Source organism: Crocuta crocuta, unplaced genomic scaffold (assembly GCF_008692635.1).
Source record: "Crocuta crocuta isolate KB4526 unplaced genomic scaffold, BGI_CrCroc_1.0 scaffold830, whole genome shotgun sequence".
In the NCBI taxonomy this organism is placed as follows: domain Eukaryota; kingdom Metazoa; phylum Chordata; class Mammalia; order Carnivora; family Hyaenidae; genus Crocuta; species Crocuta crocuta.
Genome location: NW_027531513.1, coordinates 1768417 through 1795133, shown reverse-complemented (window position 1 = coordinate 1795133; position 26717 = coordinate 1768417). Strand labels below are relative to the sequence as shown.

The window sequence follows — 26717 nt, the reverse complement described above, 5'->3', positions numbered from 1 at the left end:
TGTGGGGTTTGGCAAGGAGAGGGCGGGAAACCAAGAGACCAAGAGGCAGAGTTTGAGGATCCCACCTCTGTTTTCCCTCAGCACCTCACCGTCTATGTTTCACAGCAGATTTCATTTGAAAAAAGAGATTCCACTCAACTAACCAACATATGGGAGAGGCTTTACAGAAAGCAAAGGCAATGGAATAAAGTTGATATGGATTATTTCTGACTATGGGCAGAAGGAGGAGAGAGGAGGGAAGAAGTTGTTATATTTTCATCGTTTACAACATAAACGTAATGAGACGTGAACATTTTCTCTCAGAGACGAACTCAGCCTCTCCACAAATACTCAGTTCTTTGAAGAGATTGTGTTTCTGCCACATCAGACGAGTCAACCCCAGGAGTCTACCTAAAAAAATGGATAGGATACTGGACCACTTTGACTTACAAGGTAACTTTTTAAAATAGGAATCACTTCCTGAAAACACCTCAGTAGGCACAGAACTGTATTCAAGTTTGCTAACAACATCCTATTTTCACCATGTCTAAACCTAATTGCTGTTCTGCATGCAAGACTAGTGAAGAGAACAGCAAAGTCTCTTCTGGGTACATTCTAGAGCCCCTGGTGTGTCGCAGCTCCCTGACAGGGTTCTACAGTATTATACTTCTCCTGTCCACGAAGACTTGGTTTTAACTTCTCTGTCACAAATGCAGAGAACGGTAATGTAATCGTGGTTTCCTAGCCAGGCTAGAAAAGGTTGCCATTGCATTGGGAAATGACTAAGCTACTTTTGCTTTTTGTCTTCTGCTATAGGAGTCAGAAAAACATAAGGTATTATTTTAAATATGGTTAGAAATCCACCAATAATAAAGAGAGCTCCAGGAAAAACCATCCTATTTATTTAAAATCACCATTCTCTTTTCTTCTGGACAAGTGCATGTTTCAGAGACTTTTGACAATGTGAGCTGAAGGCATTCTGAATTGGTGAGGTGGTCTTCTCCCACACTCCTCTATGAGAAATTTGGGGCTCTGGCCTGTGCTTGGTCTAGATAGCCAGCAGATGGCAGTGAAGAGCAACCACCACTTAAAAAAAAAGTCCTCTACAGCAAAGACCAAAATCTCACCAACCCTTTGCAGCATTTTATATTCAGACCACAGAGTGGTAAACAGCATCCTTCTTTTGGCCCATGTCTTGAAACCAGGGGATGGGTAGATCTAGTCCATGAGTACATGAATATCAACACAGATCTAGAGGACACTGCTTATTTTCCATTAGTTCACCCAGTGGTTGAGTACCTGGACTGATTTATATGCCAGCCCTGGCCCCTCCAGCCGTGACCATGGGAAGCTATTTAATCTTTCAAATCTTCAGTGTCCCTGTCTGTGAAGTGGAGAGAATATCAGCACTCATACTTTACGTCACTGTTAGGAGGAATTACTGTAATCATATATTTAAACATCTGACCCAGTGTCTGGCACTTAGGAAATTAATAAATCTGAGTTATCTTAACCAGCAAGTGCCTATTAGTCTCAGTGGAATGCACCTTACTGTATGTGCAGTCCAATTCCAGCCCCAGGAAGGTGAACACCAGGAGATACAAAGAAGTTGCTGTTACTTCCTTGTGTTACATCTTAGGTGCTGTTGTTGTTTTGATGTGCTAGCACCACAGGCTGGTGGAAGGAGAGGCTCTGGTCCACCACACAAAGACAGAAAAAACTATTTGGGGAATAAAATGATCTTTTCCCCAAATTATTTAGTCCAAGAAGGGAAGACAGTGTGTGTGTGGGTGGGGGTATTTATTTGTGTTCTTAAATCCAGTGCTCCTAGGCCTAATATACAGCAAAGGGCCAAGAGCAGTTGCTCAGTTCTCATTGTGCATCATAATCTACAAGAAAAGGATTTTTTAAACGTTTTATTTTATTTTTATTTTGAGAGAGTGTGTGAGCAGAGGAGGGGCAGGGAGAGAGAGAGAGAGAGAGAGACAGATAATCCCTAGCAGGCTACATGAAAAGTGTCTTTTAAAATATGGATGCCTGAATCCCAACCAACCAGAAATTCCTCTTGGTTGGTCTGGAGTGGGGTTAGGCATAGGTATTTTTAGCTCCCCAGGGTGGAACTGCTTGTTGAGAATCACTACCAAGAGGTTCCAAGCTAGCGCATGTTATTAGACTTAGTCCCTTTGTTGAAAATTCAGATTTCCAGCTGCATCAGCAGCTGGTTCTAATGCAGTGGTTTTCAGTCACAGGTTGGAAAACTCTACCCTAGGAGATTAGAGAGTCCAAGTCTGATGACCAAGAGGCAAAAAGAAAGTGCAATGAGGAGAAGTCAATTACGAGTCAAACAAGCCAGCTGTGTAAGTAGACAGGCATGGTCCTCACTGGCATTACCCAGGCCTATGCCCAGAATCATACATATAAGCCGGAATGTTCACAACGACTCAGGAGGAGGCCCCATGGACAGCACCAGGCCCTAAACAGAGACAGTAAATATCTGTTAAATAAATGAGGAAATTACAGCACTGACCACGTACATTAATTGCCCAAAGTCCCAGAGTGAGCCTGCAACAGAGAACGAAACTGAGGATCTGGGCAGTCCAAGTCTGAAGCAAACATTCTTTCCCACAAAGGTAATGCCCTTCTCTATGGATATGCTTCCAGGACATGGTACCAATAATTTGACAAGATATGGTGATGGCTTTCTCCTATTAACCTAACCTTATTAAAGATGCACTCCTAAGGAGCACCCTCAGTAAAGAGGTAAAAGGTAATAAAATAAAATACTCACAAGAGAGAATTCACTCAGTTGGAGGGAATGTAGGGAGAGTATGTGTACATGACAGCAGGGACCTCTGATACCCTATGACTCATCTTAGGAGGAAGTGGCTGAGGCCACCAAGGGAGTCTGGAGCAGGCCAGGGACTCCTGATGTCCTAAGGGTAATGCTGAAGGCAGAGTTTGGGAATGTGAGGAAATAAGGGGGAGGGAAGATGTGCATTTCCCAGGGATTCGTGAGCATGGATGACTGAGTGACAGGCCTGGCATTATGATTTGCAGAGCTCAACACAAAATGCAAACAGGGGACCCCTTGTTAAAACAAAATGATTAAGAATTTCAAAGATGGCCCTAGAAAAGCACTTAACCAAGCACGGAGCCCTTCTGAGCAGGAGGCCCGGTGACCACACCGATCTCATGCCTGGGAGCTGCCGTGCCTGGAGACCCCCGGTTAAGAATTAAATGGAATCCTGCAGAGCACTTAGTCACAAAGGCCTCCATGGACACAGGGAGCTGCTGCATGAGCTGTCGGGCCTTGCAGACAGGGGCTGGACAGGGGCTAGTCCTAAATTAGTCTGCAGGCTTCCTGCAGCAGTAAGGACTCACGGCCTGCTGCTCATGTCTGCGAGGGTTCTCTGCCTGAGAATTCCAAGAGAATTCATAATGAAAGTTACGCTTTACCAAACCTTTGGCTTTTGCAAAATTCGTTCCATCAGATCCCAAATCCTGCGGCCATAGGAACTCTGAAGGATCCACACAGCCTAACAGGACCTCTGAAGGCAGCAACACAGGATCAAACCCACACAGCAAAGGAACACCCAGGCTGGTTTTCATCCAAGACACGTTCAGGAAGAGTGTTCACAGGGGATTTACTATCAGAACAAACCAGACAGTCAGCTTCTGCTCGTCTGACAGCACATTCCACCTCTTTTGAGTCTGAACAAACAATACTGCACATGTCCCCTGGCGCCCTATTTCACCACCCCCACCTTCTGCGTCCACTTAGTCTCCTGTAGCACCTCCACTTCCTCAGCGGAACAAGAGTGAAGCAGGTGGCCTGGCCCCAAGGACAATGGTGAGCAGGCAGGGGGAGGTGTGACAGAGGCGGGTAAGAAAGCCAGCCAAGGAACCAGCAGAACAAAAGAAGGTGCGTTCTCTGTCTCTACTGTAAAACAGGGTGAACGCAGATTTGAGAATTGGTCTCTTGAATATTCTATACCAGGTCTGCTCAGCCATAGCACTGTTAACAGTGACTGCTGGAGAGTTCTTCCTCATGGTGGTGACCATTGCAACGTGTCGCTATAAGGTGTTCAGGAGTGTCTCCGGGCCCTACTCAGATATGCCGGTAGCACTCCACAGTTGTGACAACCAAAAGCATCTCCAAACAATGCCAGCTATCCTGTAGCAGACAGAATCAGCCATGACTGAGAACCATTTAACTCTAGGATCCTCACTGTACTCCGAGGAAGACAAATGGCATTAAGAATAGTGGGGAAGAATAACCAGGACTCCCACCTTCAATCCTATCCTTCACCCTTCCCTCTGTGCTGCATAACAGGGTGACCTATCTGAGGTGATGGCCACCCTAAACTATTCCCGGATCTCCCATCACTGGTCTTTAAGGGCTTAAGCTTGAATACAGCGACTGACCAAAGAAAGGAACCAAGCTCTGTCTGACCCTCTGTGTCCTGGTCACTTGTGCTCCTTCCCAAGGCTCTGCGCCCGTCACTCACATAACACACTCTTCTTTCCTTCATCGGCAGCTGTTTCCAGGGCACCTGCAGGTGCCAGGCATGGTTTTAAGCCCTTAGGAAGCATCAGTGAACAAAAATTTCCTGCTCTTGTGGAAACACAACAGCAATAAACATAATAGGCAAATTTTATTGTTTGTTACAAGGTGAGAAGGAGATCTGGCAGAAGAGGGTGGGGAGTGCCTGGGGGAGTAGAGGCCGAGTGGGTTTCAATTTTAAAGAAGACATCACGACAGGTTCGTTTGAGCGAAGTCCTGAAGAGGAGGGCAGTCGTCAGGCAGATCCCTGGGGAGAGTGTTGCAGGCAGAGGGAACAGCCTGGGAGCTCAGAGATCACCGGAGACGGTGGTATCCAGGGCAGAGAGCAGGATGGAAGGAGGAGGGCATGAGGGGGAGGAGCTGATAGCCATCCTGAGGACTCTCACTCTTTTTTCGAGGTGAATAATATGATTTGGCTCTTGTAAAATCTTTTTAAGTTTATTTATTTATTTTGAGAGAGAGAGAAAGTGCAAGTCAGGGAGGGGCAGAGAGAAAGAGAGAATCCTAAGCAGACCCGGCTCTGTCGGTGTGGAGCCTGACACAGGGCTCAAACCCATGAACCATGAGATCATCATCTGAGCTGAAGTCGGACGCTTAACTGACTGAGCCATCCAGGTGAGCCTGGCTCACGTAAATTTTGAACAATCTCTCTAGCTGCTATTCTGACAATAATGCTTGAAACAGGGAAGTATAAAGCAACTGCAGCAATCTATGTCAATGACAGTGGTTCTGACCACCAAAAGATCAGCAGAGGTGAGGACAAGTCTATGAAGGGTTATCTTGTAAGGGGACTTGGGCCTCCAACTCTTGCTTAATGCTGAAGTAATGCTGCCTGACTTAATACAATACATCTCTGGAACTGGAGTTTATATTTATAGTTAAAATAAATACACAAAAACTCCGAAATAAAATGCCTGAAACATGCTTTTTAGATGAGCTAATCCAGTTGCTAGGCATGTATCTGACACTTAGTAAACGCTTAATAAATGTTTATTGAATGAGTACATATATAATATATCTTATACTGTGTGAATAATTACCATATTCCTTTAGACATAATCATTAACAACCACTAAATCGAGGTATTTTATTACCACTAATGTAATTCATTTCGGTTCCCTTGCTTTAATCATTAGTTTTGGCTTTTATGTTATCGCTGTATGTCATTTAAGCTTCATTATTTTATGCAGATCATAAATATGTTTTAAAAATGATCTGACGCAAAATGCATTGTCAAGTTTAAAGTGAGCTAGGACTTAGAGCCTGAATCCTACAATTAGCTGGATGTCAATGACTGACCTCACTGCATTCATCCAAAAGGTGAGAGTCCTACATCCTGATATCCAATGTCTCTACCAGCCTTCAAATTCCAGGATTTTTCACTGAAAAACATATTGGGGGTTCCACTATCCTATATATCTGAGATTCCTTGGGGGTAAGGTGCACTTTGAACTGTGGAATTCAGAAAATTTTGGATTTTGGACTCATGTAATACATCCAATGGGGCCTGGGGCAGCACCTTGAAATCAAATATTTTCTGCAGTGATGTGTAAGAATACTCACATATGAAGACAAAGAGCCTTATTTACCTTCAGGTCAAGATTCACTGCTAAATTAGTTACTAAAAGTATTTTAGAGAAAAAAATATACCTACACCATATACAAAAATTAACTCAAGGGGCACTTGGGTGGCTCAGTCAGGTAAGCATCTGACTTCAGCTCAGGTCATGATCTCACAGTTCATAAGTTCCAGCCCCAAATCTGGTGAGCTTCAGCCCCAGCTCAGGTGAGCACGAGCAATGCTTCAAGTGAACATTAGCCCCACTTAGGTTGAGCCCTGCTTCTCTCTCCATCCTCTCTTTCTCTGACCCTTGTGAGATTCTCTTTCTCCTTCTCTCTGCCCCTCACTTGCTTATAGCCTCTCTTTAAAAAAAAAAAAAAAACTCAAAATGGATCGAAGACCTAAACATAAAAGCTAAAACCATAAAATATTGTAAGAAAATATGGGAGGGACTTCATGATATACGATCTTTGACAATGATTTTTTGGATATGAAACCAAAAGCATAGGTAACCAAAAAAATTGGACATCAAATTAAAACTTTTGTGCATCATAGAACACAAACAACATAGTGAAAAGGCAATTTATGGCATGGGAAAAATATTTGCAAACCATGTACCTGATAAAGGAATAATATTCAGAATATATAAAGAACTCTCAAGATATGACAACAAAATACTGAACAACCAGATTTTAAACTGGGCAAAAGACTTGAACAGAAATTTCCAAAGATGACATATAAATGGCCAACAGGCTTATGAAAAAATGCCCAACATCATTAATCACTGGGAAAATGCATATCAAAACCATGATGACATAACACTTCATACCTCTTGGAATGGCTGGTTTGGCAAGGACTAAAGAAATTGGAACTCTGTACCATGCTAGTAGGAATGTAAAATAGTGCAGCTGCTATGGAAAACAGTATGGCAGTTTCTCAAAAAACTTAAAAATAGAAATACCATATGATCCAGTAATTCTACTTCTAGATATATATTCAAAGGAATTGAATATAGGGTCTCAAAGAAATATCTCTGCATCCATGTTCATCACAGTATTATTTAAATAGCCAAAAGTGGAAGCAAGTATCCCTCACAGATGAATGCATAAATAAAATGTAGTTTATACAACAGAATATTATTCAGCCTTAGGAAATTCTGGCCCATGCTACAATAAGAGTGAACCCTGAAGACATAATGCTAAGTTAGTCAGTCATCAAAGAGCACAACAAACAGCCCAGTGGAGATATAGCATAAAAGGAGCAACTAGAAGAATGCCTGGGGTATACAGGAAGGATATTTGCTTACTAATCTCACAGCATGCTGAAGGGGCAAGGACCATTGGGAGATTGGGAGACTTCTCCAAGAACACAGGTGCTGACAGGTGCTATTCCTCACATCCATCCCCAAACTAGACACATGGGAACCTGCAGGAACCAGCACAGCACCAACATTCCTACCTACCTTGCTTAACACTGAACCCTACCCTGTGTTCCCTTGTGGATATTACCGCTCCAGATAGGCCTCATCTCCAGGTTCCCTTCCACAGCAGACCCATGCAGACCTTGCTAACACCACACACTCCACTCCCATGCTCTCCTGAAGTTCACTGCTACTGTATCTCTGGTAAATGCCTGGTCTGACTCAACTCAAGCCCAAGGAAGACCCAGACAGGTCCACTGACAACATAAGGGACAAACACTGCCCACAACAAGCAAAGAGGCCCATTGCAGATGACAAAAATAAAGGCAAAAGTGGCTCAGCCAGATCAGCAGGGCACATACAACAACATGGGAGACACCCATGAAGTTCCAGGTTCTGATGAACAGGGGACATTGAACTTCAGGGTACTAAGGACATCTTTCTCATAAGGCCATCACTTCCCTTTTTTTTTTAAATGTTTTATTTATTTTTGAGAGAGAAATAGAGACAGCATGAGCAGGGGAGGGTCAGAGAGAGAGGGAGACACAGAATCTGAAACAGGCTCCAGGCTCTGAGCTGTCAGCACAGAGCCTGATACGGGGCTTGAACCCACGAAATATGAGATCATGACCTGAGCCAAAGTCGGATGCTCAACCGACTGAATCATGAAGGAGGCCCGAGGCCACCACTTTCAAGAACAGGAGACACAGCTGACATTCCTAACACAGAGAAACAGACAAACAGGGAGACAAAATGAGGACACAGAGGAGTATGTCCCAAATGAAAGAACAGAACAAAATCACAGCAAAAGAGCTAAATGAAATGGTGATAAGTAATATGCCTGATAGAGAATTTTAAGTAAATGTCACAAAGATACTCACTGGACTTGAGAAAAGAATGGAGGACCTCAGTGAGACCCTTAAAGAGATAAAAACAAAAAAAGAACCAATCAGAGATGAAGGACTCAATAACTAAAATTAAAAATACACTAGACAAAATAAACAACAGACTAGAGGAGGCAGAAGAATGGATCAGCAATCTGGAGGACAAAGTAATAGAAAGCAATCAGGTTGAATGGGAGAAAGAAAAAAAAATAAATGAAAATAATCTTTAGGGAACTCAATGACACCATCAAGCATAATAATATTTGCATTATAGATCCCAGACAGATAAAAGGGAGAAAAGGGGACAGAAAATTTAAGTGAAGAAGTAATAGGTGAAAACATCCTGAATTTAGAAGAAGAAACAGAAATCCAGATCCAGGAGGCACAGAGAGCCCCCAACAAAATCAACCCAAGGAGGTCCACACCAAGACATATTGTAATTAAAATGGTGAAAAGCAGTGATAAAGAGAGAATTTTAAAAGCAGCAAGAGAGGGATGCCTGGGTGGCTCAAGTTGGTTGATTTTGACTAAAGTCATGATCCCAGGGTTGTGGGATTAAGCCCTGTGTTGGGCTTTGGGCTGAGTGTCCAGCCTGCTTAAGATCTTTCTCTCTCTCCCTCCCTCCTCCTCTGCCCCTCCCCTGCTTGCACTCCCTCTCTCTCTCACTGAAATAAACGAACAAACAAAAAAAGTAAAAAACAGAAAAGCAAACAGTTACATACAAGAGAAACTCCATAAGACTATAAGCTAATTTTTCAGAAGAAACTTTGCAGGCCATAAGAGAGCATCATGATATAGTCAAAGTGATGAAGGAAAAAAAAATCCTACAGCTAAAAATATCCTATCCAGCAAAGCTATCATTCAAAATGAAGAAGAGAGCTGGGGTGCCTGAGTGGTTCAGTTGGTTAAGCATCTGGCTTCAGCTCAGGTCATGACTCACAGTTTGTGAGTTCAAATCCCACCTCAGTCTCCATGGTGACAGCTCAGAATCTAGAGCCTGCTTCAGATTCTGTGTCTTCCTCTCTCTCTGCACCTTACCCATTCACACTCTGTCTCTCATTCTCAAAAATAAATAAACATTAATTATTTTTAAATGAAGGAAGTTAAAAGAATTTACAACCACTAAACCAGTCCTACAGGAAATATTAAAGGGAAATGACTGGAAAGACCATAAGTAGTAGTATAAAGAGTAGGAAACAAAAGGAGTAAAATTAAGTAGATCTATAAAAATTCAGCCAAGAGATTCACAAAATAAATGAATGTAAAGTATGAAACAATACACCTAAAACCTGAGGGGAGGGGAGGAGTAAATAATGGATTCAAGTTTAAGTAACAATCACCTTAATATAGATTGCTCTATGCATCAAATGTTATGTACAAACCTAATGGTAACCACAAATCAAAAAACAGTAGGGGCGCCTGGGTGGCTATGTTGGTTGAGCATTTGACCCGGCTCAGGTCATGATCTAGCAGCTGATGAGTTCAAGCCCCACGTTGGGCTCTGTGCTGACAGCACAGAACCTGAAGCCTGCTTAGGAGTCTGTCCTCTCTCTGCCCCTCCCCCGCTCATGCGTGCGCGCTTTCTCTCTCTCTGTCTCTGTCTCAAAAATAAACATCTAAAAAAATAATTTAAAAACCCAGTAATAGACATGCAAAAAAAAAAGAGAAAGGAATCCAAGTGTATCAGTAAAGAAAGCCAACAAACTGTGAGAGAAAAGAGCAAGAGAAGAAAGAAACAGAGAAGAATTACTAAAACCATCCTAAAACAAGTAATAAAATGGCATCATGTACATACCTATCAGTAATTACTTTGAATGTAAACAGACTAAACACTGCAATCAAAATACATAAGGTGATGGAATGGATAAAAAGCAAGACATATCTATATACTGCCTATAAAAGACTTGTTTCAAACTTAAAGAAATATGCAGCTTGAAAGGGAAGGATGGAAAAGCATTTATCCTACAAATGGGAGTGAAAAGAAAGCTGAGGTAGCTTTAAATCCTTTAAAACAAAGACTATGAGGGGTGCCTGGGTCAGTCAGTTAAGCATCCCACTTTGGCTCAGGTCATGACTTCATTATTTGTGAATTCAAGCCCCATGTCAGTTCGAGCTGTGCTGACAGCTCAGAGCCTGGAGCCTGCTTCAAATTCTGTGTATCCCTCTCTCTCTACCCCTCTCCTGCTCACTCTTTTTCTCTCTCTCTCTCAAAAATAAAAATGAACATTAAAAAAAAATTTTTAAGGGGCGCCTGGGTGGCTTAGTCGGTTAAGTGTCCAACTTTCTCTTAGGTCATGATCTCGCGGTTCGTGGGTTCGAGCCCCGTGTCGGGCTCTGTGCTGACTGCCAGCTCAGAGCCTGAAGCCTGTTTCAGAGTCTGTGACTCGCTCTCTCTCTGACCCTCCCCTGCTCACACTGTCTCTCTCTCTCTCTCTCCTAGAAATAAATAAAACATTAAAAAAAATTTTTTTTACATAAAGACTGTAAAAGAGACAAAGAAGACACTAAATAGTCATTAAGGGCACAATTCAAAAAGAAGATGTAACAGTTATAAATATTTATGTACCCAACATTAAAGTACCCAAATACATAAAGCAGCTAATGATAAACATAAAGGAAATAATTGAGAGTAATACAGTAACAGTAAGGGACTTTAACATACCACTTACATCAATGGACAGATCATTCTAACAAAAAAATCAACAAGGAAAAAGGTGGCTTTGAATGACACATTGGGCCAGATGGATCTAACATAATATTCAGAACATTCCATCTTAAAACTACAGAATACACATTCTCTTGAAGTGCATATAGAACAGTTTCCAGAATAGATCACATAATAGGGCACAAAACAAGTCTCAATAAATTCAAAAACAATAAAGTCATAGAATGCATCTTTTCTGCCCACAATTCTATGAAACTAGAAATCAACCACAAGAAAAAATCTATAAAGAACACAAATACAGGAAGGTTAAGTAACATGCTAGTAAACAATGAAGGGGTCAACAAGAAATCAAAGAAGAAATCAAAACATACATGGAAATAAATAAAAATGAAAACATATTGGTCCAAAATCTTTCGGATGGAGCAAAAAGCAGCAAAAGCTGTTCTAAGAAAGAAGTTTATAGCAATACAGGTCTACCTCAAAAAGCAAAAAACAAAACAAAACAAAACAAAAAACAAAAAAAAAACCCCTCAAATAAACAGCCTAACCTTACAGTTAAAGGAGCTAGAAAAAGAACAACAAAACAAAACCTTAGACCAGTAGAAGGAAGAAAATGATAGAAGAAATAAAATGAAACTAAATAAATGAAACTAAAAAAACAATAGAACAGATCAATGAAACCAGGAGCTGGTTCATTGAAAAGAGTAACAATATTGATTAACTTTTAGTCAGTCTCACCTCCCCACTCAACAAAAAAGAGAGGACTCAAATGAAAATCTTTTGAAGTTTGGTAGTACATAGTGGATTTCTGTTATAGCATTCTGAAAAGTGTGACAGGTGGGTCACCTGGGTGGCTCAGTTTGTTGTGCATCCAACTTTGGCTCAGGTCGTGATCTCATGGTTTATGAGTTCAAGTCCTACATTGGGCTTACTGCTGTCAGCACAGAGCCTGCTCCAAATCCTCTGTCCCCCTCTCTCTGCTCTCCCTCCACTTATATTCTCTCAAAAATAAGTAAGATGTTTAAAAAATAGTGAAGGCTTCATAAATGATGAATATTGAAAAAAAAGTGTTGTGAGAGGCAAAGGCACCACTGATGGGAGTGGAGGGGGAAGATACTACATGGACAAAATTTTTTATTTCAAGTAAGTACTTTAATGAGTAAAATATATAAATAAACAACATATTAACGCTTTGATTTCAGATATTACTGTTTATAGCAAGAACAAGTAAAAAAAAAAAAAAAGAAGAGATGTATTAAAATCAATTCAGGGGTGCCTGGGTATCTCACTTGGCTTAGCATTCAAGTTCAGCTCACATCATGATCTCATGGCTTGTGAGTTCAAGACCCACATCAGGCTCTGTGCTGACAGCTCAAAGCCTGAAGCTTGCTTCTAATTTTTTGTCTCCCTCTCTCTCTGCCCCTGTCTTTCTCTCAAAAATAAACAAACATTAAAATAAATTAATTAAATTTAAAGTAAAATATTGAGAAAATAAGAGTATTGGTAGGAAGCAGTGATTGTAAAAATCAAGAAGGTGGCAGGAAAATGGCTGCCATTTGAGGAATGGCACAGCTTCTAAAGGCTCCCTTGTGTTCAAACTGCAGCATGGTCTTTAAAATCCTTTGAAAGCACTTTATTACTTTTATTACTATTATTCCATTACTTCCATGGAAATATGGATCTTGTCTTACTGATGATCCATCTACAAATGCATGCATGCCAATCTCTCTCCAGATAAACTGTAAGCCCAGGCACCACAGGCCACATCTATGAGGTACAGGCACACTTCCTGTCTATCATGCACCACCTGTATTTGCTTTAACCTTGGTAAGGTCATGTATGTGGAAATCTGTTGAGACTGAAACAAAATGCAGGGTGCCCCTGACCGTCTTTCTTTGACCCTAGGGACAGGAGTTGGCCATGCAATCAATATAACCCCCAGTTACCTGGATGCTCATTCTGCACGGGCTTGTGAACTCTCCTTTGAGACCCCAAGGTCAGAGACTCAGTATCAGGTATGAAAGTACAAGGTAAATATGGCTTCTGCTCTACTATCCACTCTGGGAATTTATATCTCAATTATGTGATATAGTTTCTGAATGAGCTGGATAAAGTGCCAAAAAGAACGTCATTGCTGGTTTATGCTCACCAACATCTAGCCAGTTTATGGTCAGTAATCCCACCAAGTAAATTAACTCGTCTCTTATCTAAGTATATGATTTGTTTTCAGTTTACCTTGAAATATACACCAGTAAGTTTCATGATTCAAGGTCAAACATTTTTGGCTGCTTTACTAACACTTTTTACATTGCTCTAATGGGTGCTTGCTTGCTCATATCTGATTGAAGTATTTTTCTGAACAAAGTTATACTGGCACATGCACTATGACAGAGAACTTACGGGCTTCAACTGTCTCCTTGATAATGCACTGGTGTGGACACTAAATTTTACAACTGGCTATGTTGACCTCTGTGCTTGGTATTCAGAAATGCATCCAGTCAGGATCCTGAGCTTCCATAAGAAAGTAATAATCCAATCTCCAGATTAGCCTTTTGTATTTTTAAAAGGTATTTTAGGAAACTGGACTCTGGGGACATAGCAGAAGTACAAGATCCAGCTCACTTCCATATTGCTTAATTTTTAAGAAAGGTTTGGTTGACAACATTATTTAAGGATGGCCTGAAGAATAGGTAGTATTCTTCTCTCAGTCCTCTGGAATCTATCTCAGGCCAGCAGGGAGCTCTGAGCACCACCAGACAATTTGCCCTTTGAAGGAACCTCTGTGGCCACATTGCTGTAAGCCTGCATCGAGGGGCTTCATGGAATAACCTGGGGAGTAATGGTTCCCTTCAGGCCTTTTGAGGACTTTGGGTCTCCTGTCACAGAACACTCTCTAGGAAGATTCTCAGAAGATTTCTCTCTCATTTCAGCAGTGGGAGAAATTCACCTTCACCCGAGCAGTGAGTAAACTTTCATCTTGTGGACAGTTTAAGTCATGGTACTGAGCACCCCTCCCTCAGCACTGGCTGGAAGAACCAAGAGTTAGGTCTGGGGCCCCTCTGCAGCAAGTGAATAGAGCCTCCCCTCCATGTACTTAGAGTACCAACATTGTCTAGGACATCTTATCTTTTCTGTTTACATTTCCACTTCTCTCAAACCCAAATTCTTTATGTGTAACAATGAGATTATAAGCCTATCATTAGAATTTAAAAAGATGTATATAAACTGCTTTGGATTGCCTGGTACACATCTCAGTATATTGTAATAATAGCTGACATTTATTGAGTGCTGACTATACCATGACTTATTCTAAGCACTCTGTAAACGTTTGTAATCCTCACACAACTCTATGAGTTTGTTGCTAATATTATCCCGTTTTACAGATGAGGAAACTGAGACCCACAGGTTTTTAAACATTTGACTCAAATCTATCATAGGCAAAACTTGGATTTAAATCCAGGTCCCCAACCCTGATCCCAAGTTAACTTCTACTACTATGAGAGCTACAACTTTAAAGCTATTTTTTTGTTCTTGTTTTTCCCATCAATTATTTATGTACTTATTTTAAGAAGCTGGGTACAGTCTCATTTATGGTCACCAACTTATCCAGAATTTCCCAGTTTTATAATTCAAAGTCTCATTTCCCACGATATCACTCAGTGGTTTTCTCATTTTATTATTGATCTTTGTAGCAGGGCCATTGCTAGTACCCACAGATATCTTCACGTAAATGAAGAGAAAGAAGGGGTATCCATTTGTTTTTAACACACTTTTGATCTTGTATTCAATTCATTTATGTAAACTGCCTTAAATCTTTTCTGGAATAAATTGGGGTACAGAGAAACAAATATAAATACAGAACTTCACACTGTATTTAACACTTTTCGAATTATGGATCAATATTACTACATACATTACCTTTATATCCTTGTTCTGTCTCCCTGAGATCAATTTTGGTTATTGGTTTGAAATCAGTATCCCATAATCGAATACACCCATCTCGGCCACCAGTGGCAAAGCCTTCCTCACAAGCATACATGCTAAAGATTCCAGCCTGTTGAGGAAAGCAGATTACACTCAATACCTGAAGGATTCTAAATAGTCATTATAGTTGGATCCTTATGATTAAAACAAAAACAAAAACAAAGCAAAAGTAAAAACTTATTAAAATCCCTTGTTTTCTATTGAAATCCTGACAACAGAACAAGTAGTCATTTATAATATCTTTCATTTTGGCTAGAGTTAAAATTAATCATGATTACTACCAAAGCAAATCAGTTCAAATGCTCATTTACCATTACTAAACTGATGGCAATTTGAAAAAAAATACTATTCACTAATTCCTTGGTTAAAGTAGATATGAAGATCAAACTCCTTTATGTGACAATCTATTCTTATAAAGAAAAGACAACATTGGAGGCATTTCATAGAAATTGCTTCTCAAAAACAGGCAAAGATATGCAGGCTAGGAACACAAACACTTTTACTTGTACACTGATGGAAATGCATCTCAATGAGCTCAAAAAGGTCGCACTTGAGCCTAACTGAAAGCAAGTTACATTTGTGTTAATTTGTTAACCATTATATGAAGATGCTTTTTGTTCACATCTGAAATAGCTCCATAACCTGAAGATGCTTCTCCATAGGAAAATACTTAACCTGGTCTATTGAGAAGTGCTATAAGAATATACTGTTGACATCAGATCCAGTGTGAAGAGAAATGAGGTTACTAAGGCAGCTGCTTTTATGCATGGAGACAACTGCTGACCTCTGAATTGTTTTAAGATTTGTTTCTTTTTTCATTTTTTAAATATTTATTTATTTTTGAGAGAGAGAGAGCAAGTGGGGGACGGGCACAGAGAGAGAAAGACACAATCCGAAACAGAGCCTGATACGGGGCTCAAACTCACGGACCATGAGATCATGACCTGAGCCGAAGTCAGATACTTAACCAACTGAGCCACCCAGCTGCCCCAAGATTGTTTTCATAATTAGTGAAGCCAAGAAAATTGGTTCAACATACAAGACAATGAAAGATCTAAAATTTCACAGCTCTTTTACTAAGATGTGCTTAAACTTTTCTTTATATAAGAGTAATGGGGACCAATTTGGAGTCAATAAGCTACAGGTCTGGTGAGTTTCTAAAATTGTTTATAAACTTTCCATTTACTACAATAGGCTTTTGCTTTCACATCTTCTCATTCTTCTGAGCATTTTCATTTTATCATCTATAGATACAGCAATGTAACCATTATCACAGGTGTCAAAAGGGAGCAGAACGGTCAGAAGCAAAGCTTGCCTTTGTTCTTACAGAGCAGACCATCAAAAGAGAAGTATGTCACTTGTTTCCAGTTGCATTTTAAGAGCTTGTGATTTAAACTTAGAGGTTATGCTCACTCACTGAGTGAGGAAAATATACCCTTACTAACTCACTAATGTAAAAACAAAAGTTGTCTACACTCTTGCTATTCAACATAAGGGCCACCAGGCCAGCAGCAATGGCATCATCCCAGACTTACTGAATCAGAATCTGCATTTTTAACAAGATCCCCAGGAGATTCACTATTAAAGTTTGAGAAATACTGATCTGTAAGATAAAACTGATGATGAAACAGTCCTATTCTTCTAGATGTGGATGAGCAACACTAATCAATGAATCAATAATTGAGGTGAAGGCTAATTAAATTGAGCTTTTGAAATACTTCTTTTTAGGTGAACAAAAATAATAATTTGGGAACTCTTATGATTGTTCAGGGAGTTTTCAGCAGAGTCTGCTGATTTTAATGCAACAAGAAAACACACTTGTGATGTCAACTTATTTAATAATCACCAAATTTCCACATAGACATACTCACACTGTGTGCTCCTTGAATGGTGCGGACTAAATTGAGCCCTTTCCAGACATAGATGTCTCCATTTAAAGCACCAGAATAGGTGATGTCATCTTTGGCACATGCAAGGCAAAGGATGGTCTGAAGATCCCCTGTTTTGCCAAATATCCCTCTTTTTGCAGTCAGGGCATTTCCACAGAGTGTCCAAAACTGGAAAGTGATTAAAATAAACAGATCCAAAAATAGCGTATTCATCCTGATACATCACATCATTGGCATTTGCTTATATTTCAGTACTTTTCATGTAATTTGTAATAGCTGAACTAAGCACACAAAATTTAACTTGTTCTGCTGCAACCAACAGAATCTCAAAACTTTTAGCCAACTACTAGCAGTGTAAGGAACATTTTAGCAGTGTTTTTAAAACTTTCCAAGTTCCAAAATGTCCAAACTTTGCTAATTGTTTAATGGTGATTAAATACAAAAGGTCGATGTTCTCAGAATTGGAGTAAAGTGGGCAAATCATCATGTCTTTAATTTTTGGTCAAATTACAAAAGCAGTATAGGTTCATTGTAGAGGAGTTTAAAAATACAGAAAAGTATACAGATGAAAAATGAAGTATATCTACAGCCTCCTGTTAACATGTGGATGTATCTTCCAGACATTTTTTTGGTGGGTGTATGTGTGTTTGTGTGTGTATACACACACACATATGTATTTGTACATAATGTCTAACTTGAAATGTTATATATCTTCACTGTAGAAATGTTACTCGAAAGCTTTCTAAATATGAGTTATCTTTCCATATAGCCAAATAACTAAGCTTTTTAATTTTCATTGCATAATTTATCATGTGGAAGACCATAAGCATAAAGCTTGAGGCACTTTATAGAAAGCAACAGCAAGACTTCCATGGCTATACAGAAATTAAGTATTCCGTTTTGGCATAGTTTTTAAATGTATGAACTGGTATAACTTTACCGCTATGTACATAGCTCCTCACTGTTTATAAAGGCTCTTTACATTTATTTGATCTTCATGATGCCCTTGAGAACAGGCTAAAGCAGCTATTCCTATAATCCCCATGTGGAAGTGGGAGAAAGGGGGCCTAAGTGGTTTGCTGAAGGTAAAGGTTCAATGGGGGTTATACATAAGAAAATACTGGTCTTGATCTTTGTCTTGAGAAATTTCAATCGTTTTTTAGTTTATTTTCAGAGAGAGAGAGAGATAAAGAGAGAGAGTGAGCGAGCATGCACAAGCAGGAGAGGGATAGAGAGAGAGGAGAGTGTGACCCCAAGCAGGCTCTACACTGTCAGTGCAAACCCCAACTCTAGGCTCAAACTTATAAACTGTGAGATCATGACATTTAACCGACTGAGCCACCCGGGTGGCCCTGCCTTGAGAACTTTAAATCAAATGAAGATACATATAAAACCAGAAATAATTTCAAAGTAGCTTATTTAAACTACAAACAAGTGCTAAGAAAATTCAAAGAGAACCATGTTTAATTAAATGGAATGAGCAAGGCTAGGATATGGATCAGTGGTGAGAAAGAAGGTGCATCTGGGATCAGGAGAGCAGGACGAGGCAAACCCAGGTGACAAATGTGTGAGGAAAAATCAGTGACAAGCCAAATATTTTGTGCCTGTAGGAGAGGGAAAATGGTGGTGCTCTTAGTTAAGTATTGAGGGAAGCAGTTGTGGGATGGTTGGACCACTCAGGAGGCGTGGGACGCTGGCGGTTGTGGAGGTGATGGCCTTTAGGGAGGATGACAGGCAGGTGTACAACCACTTGAGGGGTACCTAGGCTTGGTCGGTTGTGTGTCTAACTTTGGCTCTTGCAGTTTGTGAGTTCGAGCCCCTCATCAGGCTATATGCTGTTAGCATAGAACCCACTTTGAATCTTCAGTCCGCCTCTCGTTCTGCCCCTCCCCTGCTTGTACTCTCTCTCTCTCAGAAATAAACTTAAAAACTTTTAAAGTAACTTTGAACCTGAACAAACTTAAATGTAAACACCTACCGGTAGTATCATCACGCTGAGAACCAAAGAAGGCTGATGTTTCCTTTTCTCACCATACATGACAATTAAAAGGAGAGTAATAATTTTATAATAATTATTCCTAAAGGAGGGTAATTATTTTGTAGTTATTATTTCTTTCACTTAGAATGTGCACCTCTGATCTGAGTTACTGAAATATTTCTAACAACCAACCACAAAGCATAGAGAGATCATTATCCTCAGACACAAAGGTTTCTAATGAAATCACCCATTCAGACGGAGCAATGCCAACATGAAACATTCCAAATCAAGTGACCTTCTAAAAAGGCACATATAGATGTAACACCAGGAGAGGTATGAGATTTTTTGTAGAATTGGCAAACCTCTGAATTCTCACTACCTGAGAAGCAATTCCTGTTTGGAAAACAGTGACTATTTAGGCTAGCAACACACTAGCAAATCTACATCAAATGAACAGATGCAGTTTATCTTTCCCAATCTCCATTCCCAGATTGTAATGCAAATTTTGTTCGAACTGGCAGGTACCTTGGAGTTCATTTGGCCCTCTGTAATCTCCAAAGTCCCTTCTGTCTCTGACTAGCGCCTGGAGAAGGATCAACAATATCCACCAACCTGGTAGGCTTATTTGCTGTAAAACCAAGCAAGCATGACACGCTCAAATGCTACCGTTTTCAAGCATTCATTTCAGATAATTGTTATTTGCCTGTCTGCCAAACACTGGGGATTTGCAAAACCACAAAGGATTTCACCCTAGCTACAAAAATGTCACATAAAAATATTTTCTTGGAGTGCATCAAAGATTTTGCATTCATGGGGCGCCTGGGTGGCTTAGTCGGTTAAGCGTCCGACTTTCGCTTAGGTCATGATCTCGCGGTTCATGGGTTCGAGCCCCACGTCGGGCTCTGTGCTGACTGCCGGCTCAGAGCCTGGAGCCTATTTCAGAGTCTGTGTCTCCCTCTCTCTCTCTGACCCTCCCCTGTTCACGCTGTCTTTCTCTCTCTCTCCTAGAAATAAATAAAAATATTAAAAAAAAAAAAAAAGCAAAGATTTTGCATTCAACTTGTGACCTCAATCATTCATTTGCTGTTAAGTAGGTTGAGGGGGCGGGGGGAGGAACGGGGATCCTGGAATTGGCTGTAGAAAATACAGACAGTAAAAAAATTTTTAGCATGCTAAAATTTCTTGTGGATTTCTTTCTTTTTTAAGATTAAGTTTTTACTTATTTTTGAGAGAGACAGCGAGAGCATAAGGTGGGGAAGGAGCAGAAAGAGAGAGGGAGACACCGAATCTGAAGCAGGCTCCAGGCTCAGAGCTGGCAGTGCAGAGCCTGATGTGGGGCTTGAACTCACAAACCCTGAGATCATGATCTTAGCCAAAGTCAGATGCTTAATCGATTGAGCTACCCAGGTGCCCCTGTTATGGATTTCTTTCTAAATAAAATTAATAAAGATGGCTAGATGGGCATTTGCAGATTATTCCATTTGAGGTAAAAATACTTACTTTTGCATAGAAAAAAAAAATGCCTGTCCGCTAATACATAATTAATAGATTTAATGGGATAAACAGCTCTTAGTGTTTTCAAATGAAGTTCCTGGGTTTTATATGTCTCTGTTTTTAGAATTAACTGATTAGAAGAGTTAACCAAGGATGCTAAGAAACAAAGATGCAGCTGGGGAATTCCATCTGTTAAAAAGCTCATTATTTTTAATAATTTGTTAATAATCAGGCCAAGATAGACTGTTGAATAAATAATTTCTAACGGAAAGACCTCTACACAGGGAGCCAGAGACTGAATTTATCTTATCTGTGCCACCATTTTTGTGATCCTGGGAGATGGGAAAAGAAATTAACATTATTGTGCCTCGCTACTGGTTCCACACACTGTTTTACTCCTAATACATTCGTAAGGTAGTGATCTACAACCCCCTGGTTTCGTGGGGGTGTTTTGCGGGGACTGAAATTCAGCCTCAGGGAGATTGAATAGCTTTCCCAGAAACAAGGAGATAACAAAGAGGATTCAAAGTCAAATAACCTCCTAGGTCTTGGCTTCCTCCCTGTAGTATATGCAGACTGGGTGATGGCTCTAGGATCAGAGTCCTAGACTTCCATAAAGCCACCACCACCTAATTAATGGAAACCAGGCTCATCATGAGCTCACATAATTCTTTGTTTGTAGGTAAAAGAACAATTCAGTGCCTTTGCCATTTGTTGGATGGGTCAGAAATTCATGCTGATGGATATGTATCTTTGATTAATAAAAATTATAAAGGGAGTTATTGGTAGGATACTTGATACCTTTGAATAATAGAACCTATAGGTTTATCTTTTTTCTTCTGTTTTTTCATTACTTTTTTCTTATTTTGGAAATAATATATGTTATTGTAAATAATTTTAAAAATAGAAAATTTAATCATCAACTCAGTAACCAGTGTTAACTATTTAACATTTTTGGTGTCTTTCCAATTTATTTCCTATATATATATACTTTACTTCTAAAGTAAAAGGAAAAAAAAAATCAAAAGAACAAATTTACCCCACCTAATAGATTGTAAATAAATCTTGACTATTTCCTAATAACATTAAATAATCATCTAAACCATGACTTATAATGATTGTACAGTATTTCTTCCTATGGATATGCCATATTTTATTGAACCACATGTGTGCAGTTTTGTGGCTTCAGATCTTCCTTTGTCTGGTTTTATTTGCTATGGTTAGGTTATTCAGCAATGAACCTATCCCTGGGTCACACTCCTAATAATTTCCTTCAGATAAATTCCAAGATATGAAATTATTGGCTGTGTTCTCTTCAGCAAAACATATACTAATACTGAAAAGAAATTACTGGCTCAAAGGATATTAACACTTAAAAATTTTTTTTAATATTTTTTTAATGTTTATTCATTTTTGAGAGAGAGAGAGAGAGAGAGAGAGAGAGAGAGAGACAGCGTAAGCAAGAGAAGGGCAGAGAGAGAGGAAGACACAGAAACTGAAGCAGGCTCTAAGCTCTGAGCTGTCAGCACAGAGCCCAATGTGGGGCTCAAATTCGTGAACCACAGGATCATGACCTGAGCCGAAGTCAGATTCTTAATTCCAGGCATTCCAGGATAATAACATTCTAAAGCTATAGATAGATACTATCAAATTTCTGTACTGAACTACTCATTTCTAGTACTCATTTACTAGAGTACTCCCCCAGCAAGGTTTCAGAGTGTTCAGTCACAAAATCTTTGTCAATACTGGGTACACTTTATTCCTAATTTTGATGGATTGAACACTGTTATTCAAAAATTGTTATCATTAGTAATGAGATTTAGGATTTCCATATATCCATTAGCCAACAATGTTTCCATTTTTGTCAATTATACATATCCTTTCTCCGTTTTACGGGTTTGCTAAAGGTCTTTACAGTTCAAGAACAAACTAAAATAATATCTAACACACTTGTGGTTTACACTTTGCTCATGTGTGGTTTGTCTCTTGTTTCTTAGGGGTTGGGGACAGGTAGACAGAAGGTTTTAATGTTTATATAATTGAATCCATAATATTATCCTTTATGGTTTCTTACTTTGCTTCTATATTCAGAAAAGCCTTTTACCTACTTGAGAGCAGTTAAACATTTACTTTCTCATTTTATTATTTTATAGTTTTTTAAACATTTAAGTCTTTAATTCACAAAAAATTTTAGTGTATGGTATGAAGTAATAAAATATAATTTTCTCTCCCAAATAGGTAACAAACTGTCCTAGAGCCCACTGGTCAAGATACTATTATAATATTCCAAATTGTCATACATATTAAAGTCTATTTCTCAGCTTTGTATTTGGGGGGTATTATTGTTATTTATCCTTATCCCAATCTGATACATTTTAATTATTTTAGTTTCATAATACACTTTAGTAAATAGTAGTTTTTTTCATTATCCCTTTTTTATCCAAGTTCTTGGTTATCCTCATTTTAGACTAACTCAGGATAATTTAAAAGGAAATGTCAGATAACAGTAACAAAACTTCTAGAGATGTTAACTGAACTTGTACTGAATAGAATTGAAATGCTGGGTTTGTAATTTTTAGACTTCATGTTCAGAACCAAGGTGTCTCTCCATTTGTTCAAGCCTTTTATATTCCTCTGTGAGGTTTTGTAATATTCTTTAAATTAGTCTTGCTAATTATCTCTTGTTATATTTATTTCTGGACATCTGATCATCTGTCCCTTTCTAAGAATTAAGTAGCAACAATGGGGAGGATCATAAAAAACTAGACTGAAAAAAGAACAAGAGAAGAGGGAAACAGGAGGAGTTGGCTGGGGAAATAATATAGATACCTATTCCATTCATACAAAAATGCAGCTATTTGATACCAGCAGAGATCCACACATGCTGTAGTCAAGCAAGTAATCCTCACACTCTTTTATTTATGAACTTTAATTTCTAATGTACAAATCTGTAGACAGATGATCCTGGGCCACATCCCAGAGTCTAGCAGAAATTTCTGCTATACTGGAGCAAAGAAAGTTAATACTGTTAACTTTGCTATCTGTTTAACAAAGTGCCAAGAAACAAATAGATAAAGGTAGGTCCTGGGCTACCTGTGGTGTTTGAGGATGTGTAGTCTAAGGGAAGGCACAGACATTTAAAAATCAATGGCCCAGGTAGGTTCCTACTGTGTATCTATTTTTTTTTTTAAATTTATTTCTGGGAGAGAGAGAGAGACAGCGTGAGCAGGGGAGGGTCAGAGAGAGAGGGAGACACAGACTCTGAAACAGGCTCCAGGCTCTGAGCTGGCAGTCAGCACAGAGCCCGACGTGGGGCTCGAACCCACGAACGGCGAGATCATGACCCAAGCGAAAGTCGAAAGTCGGACGCTCAACCGACTAAGCCACCCAGGCGCCCCTATCTATTTTTATGTCCAACCCAATGCTGTTCCTTCTAAAAGAACTTATCAACATGACAGAAAATGTTTTGATATGCAGTATGTGTAAACATTCATCAAAATGTAAAAACTTAAGATATTAAAATCAGAACTGTTTTAAAGCATGCAATCCTTAAAGTACTAGGAGTATTTGGTTTAGCATTTTAATTAACATCAAGTTTTCTTTTCAGCTGCCTGCTAGGCACTTCACCTGACAGTCCTTACACTGTAGTTCTGAAAGAGAGCCCCCTCAGCTGATATCAGCTTGCTTCAAGATCAAAGCAAGTAAAAGCCTCCAAATCCAAGAAAAATGGAGCCATTTCTCAACATCAAATTATATATATAAACACCTTAAGTTCTTCTCATAAAAGTTACCAAAAATTGTTTTAAATAACTACTTTACCTTTATATGTTTTACTCCACAGCTAACCACTCTGTTTGGCTGATATGGATCCCAGGAAATATCAAAAATCTGTTTAAAAGAATTAAAAATTGCTATGTTGGTTATATAGCTGTTTCTGCCTTTTTTCAGATATCAGTTCAACTGCCAAGACTCTATCCAAAATTTAGAATACACTGTTACCTGCAGGGACTGAAAAACGGGGTGGGGGGGGGTTGGCTCTCGGGTTGCGTTAGCAAGTGCTAACACATATTTTGTTGCCTCCTATCTACTTACCTTAGACCTGAATAAAGAAATAATAATTGACCACAATCAAGGAGACAAACTGGTGTCATATTTTTTAACTCGGTTCATCCAGGGTAAACAAATTGGAATGCTTTAGAATAATTTTTTGATCCAATTTTCTATACCTCTACACAATGCTAATAACATACTTGGAAACAGCTTTAAAATAAAAATAAAAAGAATTATGAAAGGTTTTATTTTGAGTAGAAAAATGGTTAATAGTCAAGTGCAATTCAATGTGGCCAAAACTTTCCTGTAATCATAGGCAGAGACATTTATTTGGCACCTAACTTAGCCCACCAAAAATAGTCCTTTTAGCCTATTATTTTAATCTGATCCAAAATACTATTCTCTTTTCTATTCTCCAAGGAGCTGAAAACATATCTACCAACACTACTGAACATTCTTTAAGGAAAGCTACTAGATGGTTTTCAGGCAGTTCTTCCATTTTGGGAACAAGGAGGAGAAGACGGTCAATCTTGAGAGTCAGATCACCTGTGTCAAAGTACATATTTCATCAGCCCAAGTCAAAGATTCCATTTACTGGGTCTGAAATTTGGTCTATGCAGCTGCATTTTTAAACAGCCCTCAAGAGATTCTGATGCAGTCAGTTCAAGGACCACATTCTGTGAAGCTCTAATAGAAAAAAGAAGTAATTGGTAGGGCCAGTTTCTAGGCTAGAGAAAGAGCTCATGCTGCTAATTTCTCATCACATAGGAAGAAGCAATGTGGACCAGTCATCAGAGAGAAAAGGTGGACCTATAACCTTCAGTTAGACAAAAGGAGCAATTATGAACCACAGAAAGAGCACTGAAGAAAGAGCACTCGGTCCAAGTACCAAGTTTCGGTGAGGTCCAGTGCCCATTTTAGCTATGCAACCTCAGGCTCTAGTCTTAGCATCTCTAAAACACAGGACACCACCTGAGTTCTGTTATGAGGTCAATTTAAAAAACATATGCACAATCGTTTGCAGGCTAGGAAGTACTCATTAAACAAGTGAGTGCTAAGGATTAAGTATTTTCGCCACTAAAATAATCTTGAAGATAATCATTTGCCCATAAGGAGATATGTATAATTCATATTGGGCACCAGTAATAAAGAACAAAACTATGTGATACAAATCATGGGGTCTGGGAGAACAGTGTTCAGAAAGAAGAGTGTTTCGTTACATCCTTCTAGACTCTTAAAATCATAGAGTTTGCACTAGAGTAGCATTACTTTTCATAATCTACTAAGTGAAAGGTATGAAGTCCACAAACAGAACAGTAAGAAATAAATTCACATTGATCTAGTCTAATTCAACTTACTTTATACACTATGATGGGATTATCACATAAGCAGGAATAGTAATATCGAAAATGTGAGCACAAGTATTTTCAAACTGTTTATTAAGTACTAAGTTAATACCAATTAATTATCAATAAGTTAATAACCTGGGAGTAGAGCCCAAGCATCACTACATTGTAAAATCTCCCTAAGGAATTCTTACACGATGCCAGGGTAGGAACCATTGGGACCAGAAAGGTGCTGGGCCTCTTCCAACACTAAAGTTGCAAGGCTGGTCATTAGTGGACTTAATCCTCGAATACAATTTGCCCAAATATGCAGCAACAACAATGGCTCACCCTAAAATCATGATTTTCCCTTAATGAATATACTGTTCATTTGAAAACTAATTTTCAGAGTTCACACTAAGGAAAAGACAATGAATTCTGTATTTAATTCAGGCCTCTTTCTCACACTGAGGAGAAATACGAAACTAGCAATCAATATTGGTAAGATCATCATGCAAATTCACTTTTTTGAAATGAGAAAATCAAGACAATAAAGTGGTCAAACTATTTTAATTATGCAAGAGAATGGAGAAATAGATTTCTGACCTGCTTCATATCCTACCTTGCTTGTTTTGATATATGCAATTATTTGTGAACACACTGACTTCAATATGATGATAAGCAGGACACAATTTTAAGATTTTCAAACAGGACAAAAAAAAAAAATCCCAAAGCTGTCATTACGTTCATCTGAAGTTAAAATGTATATACTTGTAAACATATTTTGTGATATTATTTTGTAACTACTATTTTCATTTTCAAATGAATACATCAAAACTTTACAAATAATTTCAAATGTAATTCTATTTTGATTTTATGAAGAAGCTGAGATGCCAGGATCAAAAATTTGCTTTGCGTAGGAAA

The 26717-nt window shown here is 39.1% G+C and overlaps 1 protein-coding gene across 1 annotated transcript in view; it reads right to left on the bottom strand.

Annotated features, from left to right (window-relative positions):
• The window catches only part of EML6 (EMAP like 6), a 273438-nt gene that overhangs the window by 127655 nt on the left and 119066 nt on the right, over positions 1–26717 (bottom strand). The window contains exons 4-6 of the mRNA XM_077772351.1: positions 24238–24306; positions 16929–17114; positions 14992–15127 (exon numbers count right to left, since the gene is read on the bottom strand). Of these exons, the coding sequence (XP_077628477.1) occupies positions 14992–15127; positions 16929–17114; positions 24238–24306 (391 nt within the window). The remainder of the gene's footprint in view (positions 1–14991; positions 15128–16928; positions 17115–24237; positions 24307–26717) is intronic.